Below are 20053 nucleotides of genomic sequence, written 5' to 3' on the forward strand. Positions count from 1 at the left end.
ATTCGCACCGGCATGCTGTTGCTATGCCGCTTTAGTTGTCCTGAATATTCAATTATAGAATAAATCATTAAGACTGATTTGCTGAAACTTAATCGACTAAACAACATATACCTGAATTGATTTGACTGGAGTACTGCCATTATAATAATAGAATCCGCTCTAGTATGTTTTGCTCTTTTTACTGCGACGACGACGACGACTCGTTCACACTCAACCCAACGTCCAGAGTAAAGAGAGTGCGCGTGTACCGAGGACGGACCAGAGTTCGGATTTTATTTTTACCAGTTTTAACTGATTTTTTTTGCTGCGTTGCACACTTTCGACTACTTTTTTTTGTACCTGTGCTAAAAATTTCACTGTCCTGGTAAAAATTTTGGGGTTTTAAATGCCATGCTGGTAAATATCACTGGGTAAATACTTGCGAATACTGGGACGGACTAACAAGTAAGCTCTCTTTTCATTAAATTAATAATACTTTCATCCAGTGCAGAAAGCAAGTAGAGGCAAAAACAATGCTCACATGTGTGCTTCTGCAATGTAGCTGCAAGACGCCACGGAGATTTTACACAGACTGGTGATCGACCAAAGCCTCGAAGTAATGTTATGTCTAGACAAGAGGAGCTGTAAAATTAAGCGAGCTTAAAGATCGTGGCCGAATTGCACTGGAGACGCATGAAACACTAGAGCTGCTAAGGTTAATTTCTTAGATATCGCAAATAACATTTTATTTGGTGCACCTGAAAATGCATCATGAGGTTTGATGTAAATTTATGTGTAGATGCGGTAATTTCCAAACGTCGATGTGAACATATACATTTGCAAAATAACGGTGCAGCACGTTTGCCAACAATTTGCATAACGTCGTCAAGCCTGAATGAATTGCACTGCTGGCCGAGCTAAAATAAGATTTAAGGCTTGGGGATGCTGCAGGGATTGCAAAACCCAGTACCAAGTTCCACACGTTAGTCTGCAATTGCGCACATTTATCACAAGTCCAACTAAGGAGATTTATACAGTAGACGATGTGTACGTTTCCAATATCCATTCAGCGGCGTGTGCTAAATGAAAAACAGCTCCAGCCGAAGCAAGTAAATGGAGCAATTATGTGCACCAGATAATAAATTGATGCAGAGTGTTTTGTTATTAGTATTATTTTTATTGGTGCTGCTCGCTCGCCGCACTCACGATTGAATGGAAGGGTTAAGACAACCAACGCCCTTTGATTGTGCTCGCCTGGTTCTAATTGAATGCTCGCCACAATGGGTTTATGGTTGGAATACAATTGGTGCTGTATATTGATTGTGCGCTCATAGCTTACATAAGCAATGATAACGCAAAGCAGTTTTGAAACAAAATGAGACTGGCTGGCTGGATAATGCACGAATCAGCAGTTAGTGGCTATATTACAACAATCTAAAATTAGAAAGGGCGCATGAACAATGTTTTGCAAACGTTCCGTAAAAAAACATTTGTTCATGCGTAATGAAAAAGACAATCATTTTAAACCGATTTGTTATTACATCCATCCACGCGCCAATTGGTACTTCAGCCTATCTTTGGTGCGGTGTATTTTATGGGGCAGTGAGAACCACGAGTGCAATTAATTCAGGCTCGAATATTTCACGCCTGGCGCAATAAAAGAATTTGGCCGCAGCGCTGGCAGTTAATTCACGTCAAAAGGTGCCCTTGCCGCACCGGCCAGCGCAGTCGCTGATGTGATTTAATTTATTTTCCGGCGTTGGAGGCCGGCTGAGCGTTTATTTAACAAGTAGAAACGTTTTGGCTCTCGTTATGATTTTCGCTTTGGCACAAATGGCCGCGTATGCACGCCGATTTTAATTAAACGCGTCGCTCGCTGCTAGTTTGATATCTGCTTTCTTCCGCAATGCGTCTGCTCGCTAACCTTTTTATTCGCTGCCATTTTTAAGGCGTAAAGCATTTAATCCTCACCAAAATAAAAGCGGGAGAATGAGCTCACATCGCATCTGAGACGAATGCGTCCGAAATTTGCTGTTTGCATACCAAAATAAATTACGTAAATTACTTGAGCAGTTGTTTTAATTAAAATTCCAGCTTCTGCTATACCAGAAATATGCTGTATATAGTCATTTTTGGATATATTTTGTACAGTATTCATCAGTGCTAAAATGGTCTGAATTCCAAGTTGATCAGTAGAAGTGGCAATTAATTTACCTGTCCTATAGATAGAGAAAAACAAAACAATCTGGGACCCTCAGCCAAATCTGATATTCGCTTCGATTGAAGTAGTAATTTGGCCGTTGTTCTTACTCACGCAGTTTATTCACCGTTCCGCTGATCACTTTTCCTTTCCACAAACACAAAAACCACATGCCCAATCTGCAAGGTCAAGTTTGGGAATGCCCGATGGAGCATGACGCAAACCTTCCTCTCCTCGTTGTCGCAGGTCGATCGCCCCTTTCTCTACTACAGACCGCCGGATTAGCCGGATTTACCGCCGCTCTCGCTCGCCGACTATCGCCTAACGCCATTATTTTGCTCATCAATCAACGCATCGATTTATGATACGCCTCGAAAGCTGCTGATCCTGGAAAAGCGGATTATTTCCAGGAGGAAACGCGCGTACGTCGCGGCTGCCCGGCTTCACTAATGATTTGGGAAAATCGCAGGCTGGCCAACCGCTAAAGGGCACACCAAGGTTGAGCGGGAAGTGAAAGATTATTATTGTACATGATGGACCGTGACCTTTGTTTGTGAGAGATCAAAATTGCGCCGGCGGCGCACGGTTCGCAGTTGTGTTCGGTAATAAAATCACTCTCTTTTGTCTTGCCAAGGATAATCGTAAGCGTGGGAGGCATTTGCGCTCACATCCGATCCGAAACGGGAATCACGCGGTTTCTTGATTGATCAAATCTTTGCGGGTCGAGGATGTGGAAAGAATGGAGAGCGAAATTCTGATTCGCGTCAGACGTGACGTCACGCACAGTGCTGTTTTAACTCAATTGTTCAAAATAGTATTTTTAAAATCTGATCTGATTTATTTCTCCCCTAAAGTAAATTTAAACATGAAACCTAATGAAACAGTTATGTATGGCAATCACAATTTCACGTCACTTTTAGCCACAACACATTTTGAAACTTGGAAACAATCTTCAATCTGATTAGAATTCAACTTGTACTTTCCTCAAAAGGTCAAACTCGTTAAGGGTGAAGTTAGCAAGTCGTTTATTTGTTTACTTTCAAACGAAAGAAAGAGGAAATTCCGCTTCTGATTACTTAAACCTATTTCCTCCGTGGACGACATCGTGGCAGTGATGTGGCTGCTGTTGAACCTAAACTTGAAATCCTCATCGCCGGGTTTTCCCATCGGTGGCTCAATTTGCCTTATTGTCAGTGACCGAGAAAGCTTCTCCTTCAAACTGGTTAGCAAGAAATAAACCTTCCAGTAGACTCGGCGGAAAAACCTCACCCTCATCCTGGTTCCGCTACTAGGTGTTATATAATATTTGGACCACAAGTGGAGATTATCCAACGCTTCACGCTCTGCCGTTTTTGTTTTGTTTCAAAGAACAATTCCTAGAAAAACAATGGTGTGATTTTTCTCCTCATGCGCGCCCACGGACACGACTTTTTCATTGTTGTGTGTCAAAGCGCGAGTTGCAATCGCTCTCGCGTCTTCATCATTTTGTCGTGCACGCGCTCTTTGATCAATCAAGGTTGAGTCGCACTGCTCGCGCCCATGGGCTTTGTGATTCTATAAATACAACGAACTAGGTGTTATGCTGCTCTTAGCATGACAGGATACGGGGCAATTAATATGTGTGTTGCCTGCGTCACATCCCGTTTTCAGCGAGAAAGACGATCCATTTTTCGACGGTGCCACCACCACCAGGGAGGCTGCTCTGATCCGCCAGTGGAGATAAAATCTCCCCAGATTTACTTTCGGTGGCGTGTTGAAAAAAAATGTACATGCAAATCCATGGAAGAATGAAAATTAATTTTAAACTTATTTTCATCAATATACATCTCAAAACTTGAGCTTCAATTTTAAAATTGGAAAACTGGTCTGAATATTTTTGTAATATGATTTTCTTCCGTGCAAAAATGGTGCTTCGAAATTCATCACCAAATTTAAAATATTTTTTATCGCAAAAAAGCAAACACTTGGCTAGTCTCGGAACAAAAAGCCCATTAAAAAGTCTGGTGCGCCACACTCCTGATAATTTTTTGCTGCACAATCACGTACGCACACACCCAAACTGCTTCCCCTTACGCTCGAAAAACGTGTGGTGTGATGCGTAGTTGAGCCGAAATTTTGTTCCCGCATGTGCGATCCAGTGGCGCAGTTCGCCTTGCATTGAAATCATATAAAAGGGCTGTCGTCACATTATTTAATCGATTTTTTTATTTAGTATGTTTTTTGCGTAGGAAATGTTTCCCTGTGTAGATAAAAAGAGGCGGTGCACGAGGTCAAAGGAGTTCAAATATTTTGCAAGTGGAGCCTCTTATCTCTGTGCTCCTTGGGAACGGCTAGGGTTACAACTGCCACGGCGCGCTTTTGTGCCGATGATGTAAAATTAGCAGCGTCGGCTGATGATGGTAACCTACTGCGGAAAGGCGCCAAGTATGAGAACTCAAGAGGAAGGCACCTTCTTTTTACTTTATGAGTTAACTGTATTAGTAGAACGCGCTCGGCTTCCACAATCAGACATTTAATCAGAGCCAAAAGCGGGAATTTTTTCCTTGTAATCGTATAATGCAGTTTCTCGCGAAAGCATTTGAACTTGTGCATGTTTCTTTACACAATTGTATCAAATATGTTTTTTTTAATGAAAAAAGCGCAATGTTGAGTACAAGCAATGAATTTTTTGTAAATTTAAATTTACTCATTAATAACTTGATATCAACATTATTGAAAGTGATTGATTATTCTGTCAAGGAGGAAATTACTAAAGTGAATGTTAATCAGGACTAAATTCCAATTCATTCGAACCATCCCACATTCCAAAAACGGAGTCAATGGAGTTCCGCCTAATGTCTGCTCGAGCTTTTTCGTGAAAATGTTCAAAATGACAGCCACTACTTGACATGAACGATATTCGAAAAGCACTTTTGCCCGGATTGGCGTGGGTGCGATATAAAATTAACTAAAACGAAACCAGTGAGTGAGAGTTTGTTGTTTTCCTTGGCGAAAAACCACGCCTGCGAAGTGGCGCTTGTGATTGGAGAACGCGGGTCAGCTCACTTTGCAGCTCAGGGTCACTCGCGCGACGATCTGCGTCACACGACGAGCGAGAGAGAGAGAGAAAAGTAGTAGCTCGCTGGCTCACTTAATTTAAATTGCCGATAACGTTCTTTGAGTTGGGATATTATATACGGAGCACCACAGCAGGAAGCGTGCCATTCGCTGCTGCGTAGGACAGCCCATTTGCGTTGTTTATATTAGGTTCGCCTAGAACGAATTGCGAATTAATTTTAGCAGCGAGAAATTCTCTTATTCCATGAACAAAAAAAATCCGCATTTTTCTGTCTCAGTCGATTGATTAGCAAGCGCTTTCAGATCAGTTGGAATGCGGTTTAAGTCTCTTGTAAATATGACGTACACTGCAGTGGACGTTCATTTTACGCTTATCTTTAAAATTCATTCGTCAATGCAAAATAACAAATTCTTTGAAAATTGTGTATCGTATTTGCTCTGTAGAAGCCTCTCTCTTTGAAATTTTTGCCTCTCGCTGATTCGTATATTTAATATTGCGTCATTCGAAATGGGTGAGGACCCTACTTGCCTATGTTTGTATCAGTAGATAAGAGCGTGTATTACATGTGAGTGCAAATATTAATACATATATCCGGGAGAGTGTTGGCTTTCGCTTCCAAGGTTAAAGGGCTTCCAATGAACCATATCAAATGTTGACCAAAATACACGAATAAGGAAATCGCACATCGCGCCACTTCACAGCTTACATAAGGAATATGCGCTGATAATATGAATGAATGGCCGGTTTTATCCAAAATTAAAAATTGATTGTATTATTTGTATTGATTTCATTTGTTGGTATTATCAGTAACTTTAAAATCTCAAGTACTATTGTTAGCACGTTATATATTGAATACGCAATTTAAAATTACATAATATGATGTTCAATACCAAAGTTTCATAGACATAAACTTAAAAAGATGTTATATTATAAGAAAATATGAAATATAAATCAATGATATACTCAGTTAAGAGCCAGGTGAAGCTTTCGATCCGGTGCGTAAGTTTCTGTGGTCAGTTGGCAGCTGCCCCTTTAGCGACCTTTTGACCTTCCAAAATCGACATCCGCCGACAAAATTCATTTCGGCTTGCATGAAACTTTTCCACGAGTTTATGGCCGTTGGGTGGCTGACTGGCCAGGCGCAATAAAGCAAGCAGCACATTCACTGAGAACGTGCGCACCGTTTGCAGAAGGCAAAGTACGTAGCGAGGCCGAGCAGAGTGGAATACATAACAAAATCGCCAGCAGCAGCAGTGGCAGAGTGGCCACATTATTTTTGAACCCCTGCCAAGATTCAATCGCGCAAAGTGTACTTGGGTTAAATAATAATTACCTCGAAGCGTCCAACACAGGTGTGCGAATAAAGCCTACTTAAGGGTCGTTTGCTTTTGATAAAATCAAGCAATGAATCAATTCTGCTTTAGCCAAATCCGCGTCCTTTTTGTTTGGGTTGGTCCGTTTCGAAAGTTTCTTTCACTTTTTCAAAGATTTCTGTTTATGCAAACGACTCCAATTTTCCGCTCCAGCTGCGCGCTGATGGATGACTTGGACGAAAATCACGATTGTTGCGACAAAACGCACACAGCTATTTCACGACGCGAAACAGAGGAAGAAAGTTTTGTAATTCGCGATGAAATTGATTAGACGGCGGCGGCGGCGTTCATCAATCATCTTTTGCTTTTCTTTCTGCACGGCAAACAACAATCGGCCCGCAGTGCGTGCGATCGGCGCTCTCGATCTCTCCGCTTTAAAGGTCGACTGGCCAGCCAGCGTTTTGTTTTTTGCCCGTAAATGATGACTATTTGCTCTATTAACAAAAAAGACGAGTCGCTGGAACGATGCTCTCGATCAATCATGCAACAACAATAACAACCGACTGTTTTAAACATTCCAACAAGTATGTAGTTCTCTCCAAACGCAAAGTCATTCATCTCGCACGCCAGATCTTTCTTTTTGCTGCACCTGGCGAGTGCACTCTTCCAACGCGCTGACAATTCCTCAGTCGACGTTTCATTAACCCTGTGTTTGTCTTCTGCTCCTCTTCCTCGCATGCATGCAAATGAGGCAGGAAAGAGGTCAAAATTCTATGAGTGTGAGTGAATATGTAGATCAATCGATCTGCATTTCGTCCCTGCGATTAAAACCGACAAACTTTAGCCAAGTTTAGTTTCGAGCTCACAAAAACTTTTTTTTGAGAGAAAACTCAAAATCTTGGTGGCATATTTGGGTAAATATTACCAATTTTTGACAAAACAAGAGAGTTTTCTAAAAATCTATTGATCCCGTTAAACATTTTTTTTTTGGTCTGCAGGCCAAAAAAGTTGACATGCGCCAGCTGAAGGAAATTTGCGCAAATTGTGAGTCAGAGAGGAAACGCAGGATGCATGCTCTAGCAATTTTTCCACCTGTTCGTCGACAGGCGGGTGAGCGAGCGCCAGCCAGGTCGTTACATTCAGCCAGTTTTGCGCGGCTGCGGCGGGCAGGCGAGCGAGCGCGAGCGAGCGAGCACTTCAGGTCGGCTTCTCGCTGCTTGTGCGTTGGAACGAACCGTTGAACGGCGGCGGCGGCGGACGGAGGCCTATCCGCACGCTGACGCTGCCTCCCACCGGCCGAGCCGCCTCATTCGTGGCTCAGCCGTTGGAGATGCAGGTAGTGCTCGTTGGCCTGCTCGCGCGTACCACACCAGCAGCAGCCTCCGCGCACGGATTATCCGTTCGTTTTTCGCTCTGCCAGTGCAACAGGTGAACAATGTAAATGGTGCGAATTACGGAGAGTGCCAATTACAATTACGGTGGTGGCGGAGGCCACCATCACCGCGATCACATCATGTGGGAGGAACTGCGGCCGGGGCTCGTGCTTGTGCCCGAAAAGATCGGAGGGCTGCTCAGTGGGATCGCCAAGCATTTTCAAGATGCGATTCTCACCTTCTGTCCCACTTCTAAAAGGTATTTTCACGTGGATAATTATTTTAATTCATCGGTCGACTGGGCCCTACTGTAACACAAATGTGGTGTAATAAAAAATACCAAATAATGATAGTTGATTTACAAAGTAAATCAATACTCATTAGCTAATTCGAGTCGCTTCTAAATATATATCATTCACCAGGTATTTGAATCAGACATAAAAATAGTTAGTTTTTTATTTGCACCTGTTGTGCCAAAAAAGCAAACAACATTTCGTGGTACTGCAAGTGCTGAGTCAAATACCAGTGCGTAATAAGACAAGTTAGTTGTCCGCTGACGTACGCGGGCTGCTACAATAGAGCCGGGCAAAAAGTAGCAGCCAAACCAGCATCAACCATTTGAATCGAACAAAAAAGTCGTTGATCTACCGTTATTAATTTTATCCCGCGTAGTACGGTGGTTCGTCTCCAAATCATTATTCACGCGGATTCAAAGTGCTCGGCAGTTTAACTTTCCCTTTACCTTGAAAAGAAACACACAAAATACCGTGTTGCAAAAATTTTCAAGTGAGAGGTGGTGAGGGATAAAGATTTGCGAAATGTCATTGATACGAATTTTGTTATTTTGTGTGTGATCGATGGTTCTTAACTATCAAAATCTTAATCATGCACCACTAGAAGCAAAAACTGACCGGGAATGAAGAATTTTATCACCAAGCAGTGTTATCTTGCGGCAACAGCTATAGTCAACGTTGATTTAGTCATTATTTTCCGACTGGGGCCCCTGTTTCACTATTTCACTGTAAAACTTTCCTCCAGCAGAATAGCGGAAAAGTTGACAGAGCAAGGAAATGTTGAGGTTTGTCAATATAGAGAAATTTAAAAAATTGATGCAGAAAACAGAAAAGCCTGTCACTGTCAACTACGTGAATTAAATCAAGCAAGCAAGTAATATTTCTTAGTTTACGATTTTACTGATGACTTTTAATGTTATTGCTGTCTGTTATTCCACTGAACAAAATTGTTTTTGTACGCCTAACTTCTCTTTAAGAAGCTGTTTACGTGTTATTCTGAATAAGAGCTTAGAAACTTGTGGCAAGCCCTATTTTCATTAATTTTGTACACTCTGAAATGTACTTCCCAAGCCTAGACTGGTGCTGGAGGTCGCGCGTTTGGCTATTTGTCTCAAAGTGTTTCACCTGGTGGTTGGTATAACTTTTACAACACCGTTGACGTCAAGCGAGAAGTTGAAATCGAACCTCTTGGCGGGCAGCGATTTTCGCGTGTTGACCCTGAACTCTATTTAATATTCTATTGCACGACTGAAATTTAAATGCAAACCTTGCCGTTTTCTTTTGCATTTTATTGTGCAATAATTGATGAAGGTTCAATAATATTTGAGTCGCATGCTTATCGTGCAGGTTGTTAATCGTCTGCCGTCTGCATAAATTTGGCAGCCGCTGACGAATCTGCGATTTTCAAATGAGCTGAGTACCATAATTTCAGACTCGTTTTTCAGTCGTGACGCGAAGAGTATAAAATCGTGCTTTCATGACAGCTCCGTCATGACTTGTCTTACATAAATTCGCCTCGGTGCATGAATTTTAAATCTGGGAAAAGGCGCTCACTTTGACTAATGGCCTTTTCAAGCAAACGCCATTCATTTCGGCTGAGAGAAAGTGATTATTGCTATTGCGTGCCAGAGTGTTTACTTTATAAGCAAACAATTAAAATGACGCCCAGAGGCAAAATTATACATCTAGCTGCCACATTGTGAGTTAGATTTCAACGCAACGACAAAGACCTACTTTCCGAGCCATCCATGCACAAAGAAAATTACTGATCAATTTTACGGCCAACCCGCAGCTTGCAACAGTGCCAATAAATTACGGATGCGAGCAATTTTGCAATGTTATATTCGCTGATGGGAAGATAAAAGTCGGATCAATGGCATGATTAAATTTCGAATTGACTCCTAAGGTGCTTATCTAGAAAATAATGACGGTTCGCGATTTTATCAATTAAAAAAACTTGGTTGCTTCAAACAGGGAAATGCTCTAGAGAATAGAGGAAGCTTATTCAGTTCTTTTAGCATAACTTTTTATCGCGTTCAGAAAGGAAGATGAAACATTAATATAATAATTCAACTGGTCACTGTTGTTGTAAACAGTAATTACACAATTGAGATGCATTTTGATGCTTCTTCTTCATCAATCATTTCCCCCAATTTTTTTTTTGCTCTTTTTATCCCTGTCCCCTCGGACCGGGAAGGGCGCGCACTGCACTAGCACGAATGCTGAATTCCGAGTGCCAATAACACCGCGAACGGATAACATGGGCGCACCAGGCCGCACAGGGCCCAAGCCCACTCAAGGGCCACTTGCCTCCGCACCGAGGACTGCATTGAAACGCTAGACATTCGTCCCGTGAAGCCAAATCACGCATGCTGGAAAGGTGCAAAGTAGCAAGTAGCAAGTCGGCGCCGGTGCGCCTCCCAGCCCGTTGAGCAATTTCAGCATTTCATCGAGTCACTAAACTAACCACTTTTTGCCATCTCTGACATTTGGGTAGCCAGTATTAGATCTCTGAACTGCTCAAATACCTCCCATTGCTTTGACACTCCTGAGAATGCCTTAACAATGCGAGTCAACGGGCTGGTTCGACTCCGAAATCCCACAGTTTTGGATAATAGAAGAAAATAGATCATAGCCATCATTCGTTGGTCAATTTTCTCACGGAAAAAATCAAAGACCGGCTGCAAGACCCCATCCCTACGCCACACCACGTCAGCACTGTTTGACTCTTTAAATCGGCCTTGCATAGAGTATTCACCTAAATTCTCCTCACTTCCTCTTCTTTTTCCACCGCTATTGTCATTTGCCAGCGGCAGCCGCCACAACTTTTTAATACCTGTCAACCTTTTTGTTAGCGCGCCAAATGGGATGCCTTGGACAAATTTATTAAACGGCCAAGGTGGGACTTTACTGCAAAAGTCCATTTAGCCGTTGTTACACGAAATTCAAGCTCGAGCTAGAATAAATCACGTGGCCCCTTCAGAGCAGCATCTGCGCTGCGCTGCCATAAATAAGTTTGCATCTCAGGAGTGCATCTCCACTCTCCAGACGAACACGAAAAGTGAATTTGGGCGAAGTCGAGGGGATTTTTGTCTTTGCTTTTTTCTCTCGTGCCGACAGGCCGCCCTCTCCTCACTCAAATAAACGATTCCAACGCGTCATCCCTTTTGATGAAACGATAGCTGGACCGGTGGTCGGTCGGTCGGCGGGGTAGAGTCACTTATCTACCTGCGGGTAGAGAAAAAAATTAAAGGGCGTGTGTGGATATTTGTAGGATGAAAAGATATTCATTAGTCATTTGGCAGCAGAGTCATTAGTGCGCTAGTGATCGCGCCAGTGTGATATTATTCACAACACTTCTTTCACGCTTGGCCGCCTTTTGGGCATTTTAATGCGTCCTGCTCAGTGCGTGCACTGGCCGGCTGGCCAAATTAGAAAAGTGAGGAGAATGGGAAATGATGCTTTATGGATGGGTGCCGGGTATGTGGTTTTAACGAATGCTCCAATGCTTCGTTATTGAAGGATATAATTGTATATAGTTATGCTCGGAAGACATGATAAACATTTCAATCTTTTTCTAATGGCTTTGAACATAGGAATTATTTTACACTTTGTTTTGTGTACAGAACGTCTGGCCAGGAGAGTTCAAAATCAACACCGGCAATTTAGTAGACAATACATATATCTGCGTTGGATCAAATTTCATCTGATTGCCAACATTACTTGTTTCCTGTCGAATCAATTTACATCGAATTGGCGGGCTGCACCAATTCACCCCGCTGCCAAATAAGTACATTTGCCGGTTAGAATGATAACAACTCTCTAAATAGTCACGCCATACAAATTTATTGCTAGTGATGCGACTCTACGTTTCGCCAGTGGCGGTGTTCCAATAATTTTCAATAATTGAAAAGCGCACTCTGCTACAAGTGAAAGTTGGGATGGCACTCGAATTTTCTGCTTGGTCGTGCCCTCGAAGCATCAAATGAACCTTTCGCTGCCACTTCTGCACCTGAACAGCATTTTTTTTAACGAAATGGAAAATCGTTTTATTGCGACCGACGCAGTAGATCCGTTAAGCAAAAATAACTTTCCATTATAGGAAACGGCCGAAACGGCATATAATGGTCAAAATTACAGAATAAGTGCCTTCATTACGGGATAATGGACCGAGAGCGATTATTTTTTGCTCCGTTGTTCTCTCATGCATTACGAGGGAAACAATACAAGCTGCGAAAAAACGTGACAATTATATGCGGCATGTCATCTTTCTCAGCAATGGTTAATTGAGCAAGATTCGCTGCGAATGCTGACTGCATGCAGGTGCATAGTGATATTGAAATTGCCACAAGCCCGTTACTGTCTTCAAAAGTTGCTGAAGCAGCACTGCCATAAATTGTGTTGGCTCGCTGCTATAGTAAACGTTGTGCGGCTTCTATTTGTCGTCTGCTGCATACAGCTTTACTTTAACTTGTCTGCCTATGCGATGTCTCAAAAGCAACCGTACATATTCACTCGCTCGCTCGTTAATGGTCTTGTTCGCCAGGCCTGTCGCTCTTCCGCTGCTGTACTTGTTGCGCGACAGATTTGTGTAGAATTCTCTTGCGAGACTGCATCTGCATCTGGAAGGATGAGATACTTCCGCCGGGCTTTTAAAGTGCAGCCGACGCATTCTCTTTTAAGTCACTTTGACGCTTTTCGAGGTGGAATATGACCTCGAAAATAACCGCAAAAGCGAGCCGCCTCTCGTCATAATGAAGAGAGCTTGAGCACACGTGGTAAAAAAAATTGGTTAATTAATTTTCAAGACTAGAAATGTGTGGTTGCAAGCTGTGGAGTATTTATATAGAACTCGAGCTTTTTGTTTATATTCTGCTAAATAGAGTAGGTGCATGCGCAGTTTGTGTGTTTTGACTAACCAAAATTACCAAACGTGTTATTCGGGTTTGTTAAAAAAATTGTTGACGATTTGTAAGTATCGAGTGGTGCAGGTCTTTCGGGATAAATTTTGCACTCATTTTTAGACATATTGCACGTATTGAAAGTTGACTATTCTGAGTTTTGCTCTTTAATTAAAATAATTGCTGTTTGCAAGTTGGTGCTTCCAATAAAAATAAAAATTCAAAACTACCACAAAGTAAAACCGTTTCTTCAGTCTTGAAAGCTCTCCAGCAAGAAAGAGATTCTTTCAAGTATTTAATAGTACATAAAAACATGAATTATACTTTGTTTTTGCCAGTCGCATTTGAATTGCTAATTCGAATAATTTGTGTCGATGAGAACTTTTTCTCTAGACGCAAGGAAAACACAATTGTGTAGAAATCACCAGCTGGAGCTGGAGTTGCCTTATTTATATACCACGCTGCTGCATTCCTTTCAAAATCTTTTATTGCACGCGCAGCATCTCGCGTTGTGAAGGCAATCGACGTCTTTATAACAAACTCCTTTCTAAACGAACCAATCCAAAAATCGACGCGTCCTCGTCACCAGGCAATCTCGTCTCGCGTTACGGGCGCCTCGTCGCAATTCGTTTGGCCAAAATCGACTCGTTTTACTATTCGAGAGAAAGGCACGAATTTGTAGCAAAGCTCCACAATGAGTGATGCAATGGCCTTGTTTTTTGCGCTGGAGCAATCGGACAAAGTGTCTTACTACAACAACAGCAGCTGAGGTGTATACACACTCAGCGAGTGCTCCAACTACAAATATCAACTTAGCACGCCATTAGCGACCAACTCGGCCGAGACTGCGTGTAGTTAGATAAAGTTGTGCATGACCCAATTTCAGAATGGAAAAAGCAGGAGATTAATGCGTGCGATGGACCGGTTTTGGCGGTCGTGATTTAGAATTCAGTGTCCTCCCACACAAAATCAAGTGTTTTGCCTTTCATGTAAATTTGAATTGGTGTCGAGAAATAGTCAACAGATACAATTTCCCATCATAAAAAATACCTAACTCTATGCGGTCCAGACTGTTTGCTTGGCGTCAGTTTGGCCCAAAAAAATGCGCGTGACTTTAAATAGTTACGAAACCTAATTACATTTAAACAATACTTATAAAACCGGATCGTTGTGGTGCACGTAATTTGTGACAGGCCTTTCAATTTTGCATGCAAAATATATCTGGCTTCCCGTTTACTAGAGAAGTTTGATCTAAAAAATATGTATCAACCTTGTGGCGATTAAAACGGGAGTAACGCACGGCATTGCTCCGAGTCTGTTGTCGGTGCAATAAAAGCAAACAATGATGCAGCACCGCCGAGTACCAAACACGACAAACGAGCTATTACTAAGACTCAAATGAAAGGACGTGCTGGAGAACAAGCCCGTTTTTAAAGACGGGATAATGGTTTTCGACCACAAAAGAGTTCCCAGCGAAGGTCTGACGGGAATAAACAAATAAATGGCGGCCGTTAGTTTGAAAATTGTGCCTGCAGGGGCTTCTCAGCATCAGCAGCAGCAGCAACAGCGGCAGAACTGAACTTCTCTCGCAGAGCGTCACGAAAAGTGATAAAATTTTACAAGAGGAGGATTATTTTCGGCCAGAATTCATGCGCTGATGAGCCAACTGCTCACTCAACAGACCCTTTGAAACTAGTTTGCTGCAATGCGCGTTGCGAAAAGAAGACCGGCCAATCCGTTAACTCTGGCGAAAGCAAACTAAATGTCAAACACTAAATTATGAAAATTTATTTTACCTGCCTCACGAAATGCGCTTTGTGCAACACGAACTTAATTTTAGGGTGATTACAGCATTTGGCTCAATGATAATTGCTAATTTTTATAATGATCCGGTGGTCTAGAAGTAAACGACCTAAATTGCTAAAATCTTAGCATTACAATGCGGTGCCTAGGTTGGATAAAGTAAAATCGTTCGTCAGTCGGAATGTCTCAGAAACATATTATGCGTTTGGAGAGCTTGATAACGACTTTTCATTGATGAAACATTTAAAAAAAACTACCAATTTCACGCCTTCTTAACTCAAGGTCATTGTAATTGGCGTTTGCTTTCCTTAAAATAATCGTTTCATTCATCTAACTGCGTTCCGTCATCTGTATTTATGTGTGCTGTTTAATCAGCAGGTGTTACTCATTAAAATGGGATGCATGATGTATTGCAAGCTAAATTGAGGCTAAAAAGGAGCGTTTGAAGCAATAAAATATCCTCGAATCGATTCATCTGGCATCTTCCCGACCTAGAGATGCCCATTTTTCTTTCCTGCTGCTCGTATCGATTTCCTTTTTCGCAGCTCCCAAGGGCGTTAGACGTTAATAAACATCAGTGTCGTGTACATATTGGTTCTTAAAAAGCTGCATCCACTACCGTATTTATTTATCGAACCACGTCCCAGAAGCCACGCTGAATCGAATTTATCCACAAGCGGCCGGTTTCGCGGAAAGAGAAATGACCAGCACTACAACTGCGCGCTGCTGCTGCTGCTGCTGCTGGGAAAGATCTCTATTCAAACGCAGAGCTATTGTGTTCCGATCGATTCGCCGGTCTCGTTTTTGCTTCCACCGCGGATTCCTGTTATATTCCTTAAAACTTGTCAGCAGCATTATGATCGTGCATTGTGTTCTGCTTTGTCTCCGCCAAGCGACGAGTTCGTTCACTCTTTGTATGAAGCCGCAAGAAGCTTTGTTCGTGGCCGTGCGTCGTGTTCACATGCAGCACCGTCTCGTGTGTGCTCTCAACAATTTCCTCTGCACTGATCTATACATTAGATTGAAAAATCAGTGAAAATACGCACGACTGGCAATTTCGCCGCCGCGAAAGGGAAACTCTTGACCCCCTTTTTATCTTTTCCAACTGCTGATTGGTGCTGTCGATAATTATTATGCTAATAAAACCAACAATGGGAGCCGCGGAGTGAGGTTTCCATTCAACAAATAATCTCGATATTGCGTGATGCACACACTTGCATTCGAACCCGTAAATGGAAATTGAGAAATAATTGCCGTTGCATAATGAAACGTTTTATGGCATGACATTTAAATAGCTCTAACGGTGCTCTCTCACCGAAAGATCCTAGGATTGAATAGAAAAAGCTCAATAAAATGTCTTCTGCTTTACTTCAAGTCTTTTATGATACAAAAAAAACATCATTTGATGAACTAGACGTCAAATCTTTGCTGTCACATCGGCCCTATTTCGTTTCTAATTTTATTTCGCATCCGGCTACATTATGGGCAGGCCCATGGCTTAAAAATCAACTTGAGACAATGGTCTTGCCTGTAGGAAGCTTACATGCTTAATTAAACAGGCGTTGGCTCGTCGCAATTAATGATTGTTTATTGTTCTTCTTATGTCTGTGTATGTAGAGCCGAATAAAGAAAAAGACAAGAAAAGGCTACAGAACGAGGGCTGGTCTCAGGTTGCCGACCTGCTGCCTGCGCCCATTATATCCGCCAGACACTGTACTCCACTGTTTATCTATAATTGTCACTTTTTGTATCAACTCAGTGTTGAAATTATCGCTTCACGACGGCAGCTGGCGTACTTAAATACTCCCCTTCCGAGCGGCGAGGACATGAGTGCAGGTGTTGGTATGGGAAGTCAAACGCATTGCAGGCGCGCGGCATGTTCTCGTCGACATTTGCATAATAAAAATAAAGCACACATGGTGTCTGGTCGGCCGCCAGAATTCCATCTGGTATAAAAGGGTTAATAGCTCAATCCACGTGGCTGGACGAGAGTGTTGCAATGCAGTTTTCACGATTGAAAATTGAGAAATGCAATTTTATTTTATTATTGCGAGGACGGCGAAAACATGTAACATTTGTATCGCCGACGCACTTATTAGTAATTGTCGTTACTAAGTAGTGCATTGCTTGACTTTCGCAAGGTAGCCGTGCTCGAGATGTCCAAACAAGGTGAAATTAAAGGCCATTATTCTGTTATCTATGCCGTGCACACTGAAATCTTTTTACAATAACTCTGACGACCGAAGGGCAGTGCGAGGACACTCCTGCCTGTGCAGCGATTAATATTCCAGGCTGGCTAACTCTTATTATTATTGTGCTCTGCGAGATCGATTTATCGGCGCATTCAACCACAAGCCGGGCGGGTCTTTTTCACTGCACGTCCTCAGCTCGAAGCTGGAACCGTTCGCACCTCGTGATATGGCAAAACGCACACTTGCTTTATTATTCCATGCATTATAAATGTGGCCGATATGAAAATTATTCAGGCGAGCAGAGAGGTCACCACCGAGAGTCTTAAGGGCCGCTCCATCATGCCGGCAATTCGTTTCCCGCTGACAGCAAGCTGCGTTGTAATAATTTTTTTATGACACATTTCTTGTGTTTTGTACCAAGCGGTCGGATTGACGGAACCAAGCGGATCATTGTTATTGATACCGTGAGAAATGGAATAAAACCAACTACTCCTTCTTGAAACAGCAGTAATGATTTATTTATAGCAAAGGAAATTGCTAGCTGTGCTGATAAACGGTCGCCTTTTCATGGAATTTAAAATGATCAGTTCCCGAATGACGTAATGGTCGTTCAACTTGGTCTAGAAAAGAGGCATTTTTGCGTGAATTAGTAGAATAGCCATTTTAATCTCTCGCCCCTGAGATAGTAATTAAATTCCCCATCATAAAACATGATACAAAATTAAACACAAATTGTTGCTCTTGGTCTCATCTAGCGACACGCATCGCTAATTTAGCGTGAGTCATTTACCTACAAATCTCGCGCAAAATAAGTTCATTTTCACTAATTGCAAGTGAATTCTCGTAATCAACAAAGCGACATCTTGCGTGCCTGCAGCTGATTGTGAGACGAGGGGAGCAGACACCATATATACGAAAAACCGGGTGTTTTGACCTCAAAATCGCCATGCGTGGCTCCACACGTGGCAAATTGTTTAAAGCGTGCGCGCTTAATTGGTAACAAAGGAAGAGAAACAGCACGAAGAAGAATAAACACGGCGAGCGAAGGAGCGTTCCGCTGCGAAAAAGTCAGAGCTGCGTGTAATGCGACCCGCGACCTCTGCGCAACCGAGACGAACGAAACGTCTTCCGAGATGAGACCCAGATACAGATGAAAAGCATGACAAGCTCTGGTACAATATTATTCCAGAAACGAACCCAAGCAGGTGTGAAAATCCTGCAAGTTGAATGCACCGGTGCTGCAACGTCTCGATTTGCATTTCGGTCGGCAGTGTTTGTTTTTCTCCGCGCCGCACGCGTTTCATATTCACCTGGCGTAGTCCAAACTAAATAGGAGACCGAGTTTATATTCTTTTCCTCGCCGCCTCTTTTTAGACTTAAAAGCGTTAAGGCTGCGGTTTTCAAACTCCAAACACACAGTAAAAAAACCATGTATTTTTATAAACTTTTAAAGTTGTTTGTTCCAATATATATTTGGACTGATGTTATTTTGGTGCAAAGTGGCATGAGCTGATGGCTGGAATGTGCCAGGGAGATAATTCTGGCTAGAATAGAATTGAAAAAAGTAAACAATAAAAATACGAGTTTCGTGATAATTTTTAGATTCATTTTGTAAATTAGGTCGTTTAAATTTAAAAAATCGAGCCATTAAATATTATCTCACTCATTTTTCGCAAAGCTGGGCCAGCTGATCTCATTTCTGTGCAGTTTTGCGCGCAAATAGCGCACATAGCACGCGCGCGGCCAATCGTGATACCGAGTCTTCCGACTGATAAAGAGTCATTCGTCCGTTCCCACACAGATAAGACACAATGTGCGGTTCGTGGCCCGTTGTGCGCGGCGTTTGATGTTGGAAGAGCAGAGCACGCGGCCAGCTCACTCTGCTCGCAGATATGTATCACGTTAATGTGATATAATTTACAGTTGCTCGCGGAACTCGGCACGAGTGGGTCAAGAAATAAAGACGCACAGCAGCACACGACACTCGGCGTTTGTGGCAAAACTGGAAATGCCATGCCATTTTAAACTCATGGATATGGGCTGTTTTTGCCGGCGGTGGACCAGGCGTGTTTTAGAATGAGTCAGTTTTAATAATTAGATTCAGGATGACAGCGCAGAGAGCGAGAGAGGACACAGGATATGCAGGTCCAAAATCAAAACATCCTGCCCGGGGCTTTACATTCGAGCAGCCTTTGATGAATATTTATCGGTCGGTGATTTGGATTATTGGTGATGAAATCGTTCCACTAAACCAGCGGGTTCACCTCGAAACACGGTGGGGTGAAAAATTAAAAATGAAATGGCGGTTAGCCATTGGAAATAAATAAAACCACTCATTGGAAAACCCGCATTTTATGCTACTTCCTTATTTCTTCGTGTTTTTACTCGGTATCATTTTATTCGTACTAAAAATGCAATCCATTCTATTTCACTTAGCATTCTTCTCTTTTAAATTTCGTATGTAGAGCATAGTAGGAAGAAAACCGTGTGCCTCTGGCAATAAAATAAAACGCTTGGCGCGGCGTCGTAATCGGCGCTAAAGAGAATCGCGAAATGGACCTCTTTGCACGGCTCGGCACGTGCAGCGCGCTTTCCTGTTGCAACGCGCATTAATAATGATAATCCCCGGCTTCACTCTTTTTACGTTGTGGCCGAAACAATGGGCGCTGTTTATGGAAATTACCTACCGCACACTGGCAACAAGTGCTTTTGCACCGTGTGCGAATCGCAAACAATGTTATTGCAGGCGTTTCTTGCTTTCTGCCGAACTGTACTTAATTCACTCGCTCTGCAACAGGCGACACACTGACCCATTATTCATCAAAGGCAGTTACTGCATCTTGCGCTGAGGCTCATTGCGCCAGCGAAACCAGATTGAGTAATTGGCATGATTTGCTTAATTAGCGCCGGTTTCAAATGTGTGCTTTAAGCGGTGGTCTTG

At 42.6% G+C, this 20053-nt stretch overlaps 1 protein-coding gene across 6 annotated transcripts in view; it reads left to right on the plus strand.

The window, feature by feature from the left end:
• Mob2 (MOB kinase activator 2) overlaps positions 1-20053 on the plus strand; it is a 77337-nt gene that overhangs the window by 51287 nt on the left and 5997 nt on the right. The window contains exon 1 of one of the 6 annotated variants that reach the window (XM_065481536.1): positions 7799-8182. The exons of 4 other annotated variants lie outside the window; for them this stretch is intronic. In XM_065481536.1, the coding sequence (XP_065337608.1) occupies positions 7992-8182 (191 nt within the window). In that variant the 5' untranslated portion in view covers positions 7799-7991. Of the gene's footprint in view, positions 1-7798; positions 8183-9258; positions 9348-20053 lie in introns of those variants that run through there. One more of the 6 variants, XM_065481539.1, reaches the window with a different exon arrangement.

The sequence above is a fragment of the Cloeon dipterum genome, chromosome 2 (assembly GCF_949628265.1).
Source record: "Cloeon dipterum chromosome 2, ieCloDipt1.1, whole genome shotgun sequence".
NCBI classification, from domain to species: Eukaryota; Metazoa; Arthropoda; class Insecta; order Ephemeroptera; family Baetidae; genus Cloeon; species Cloeon dipterum.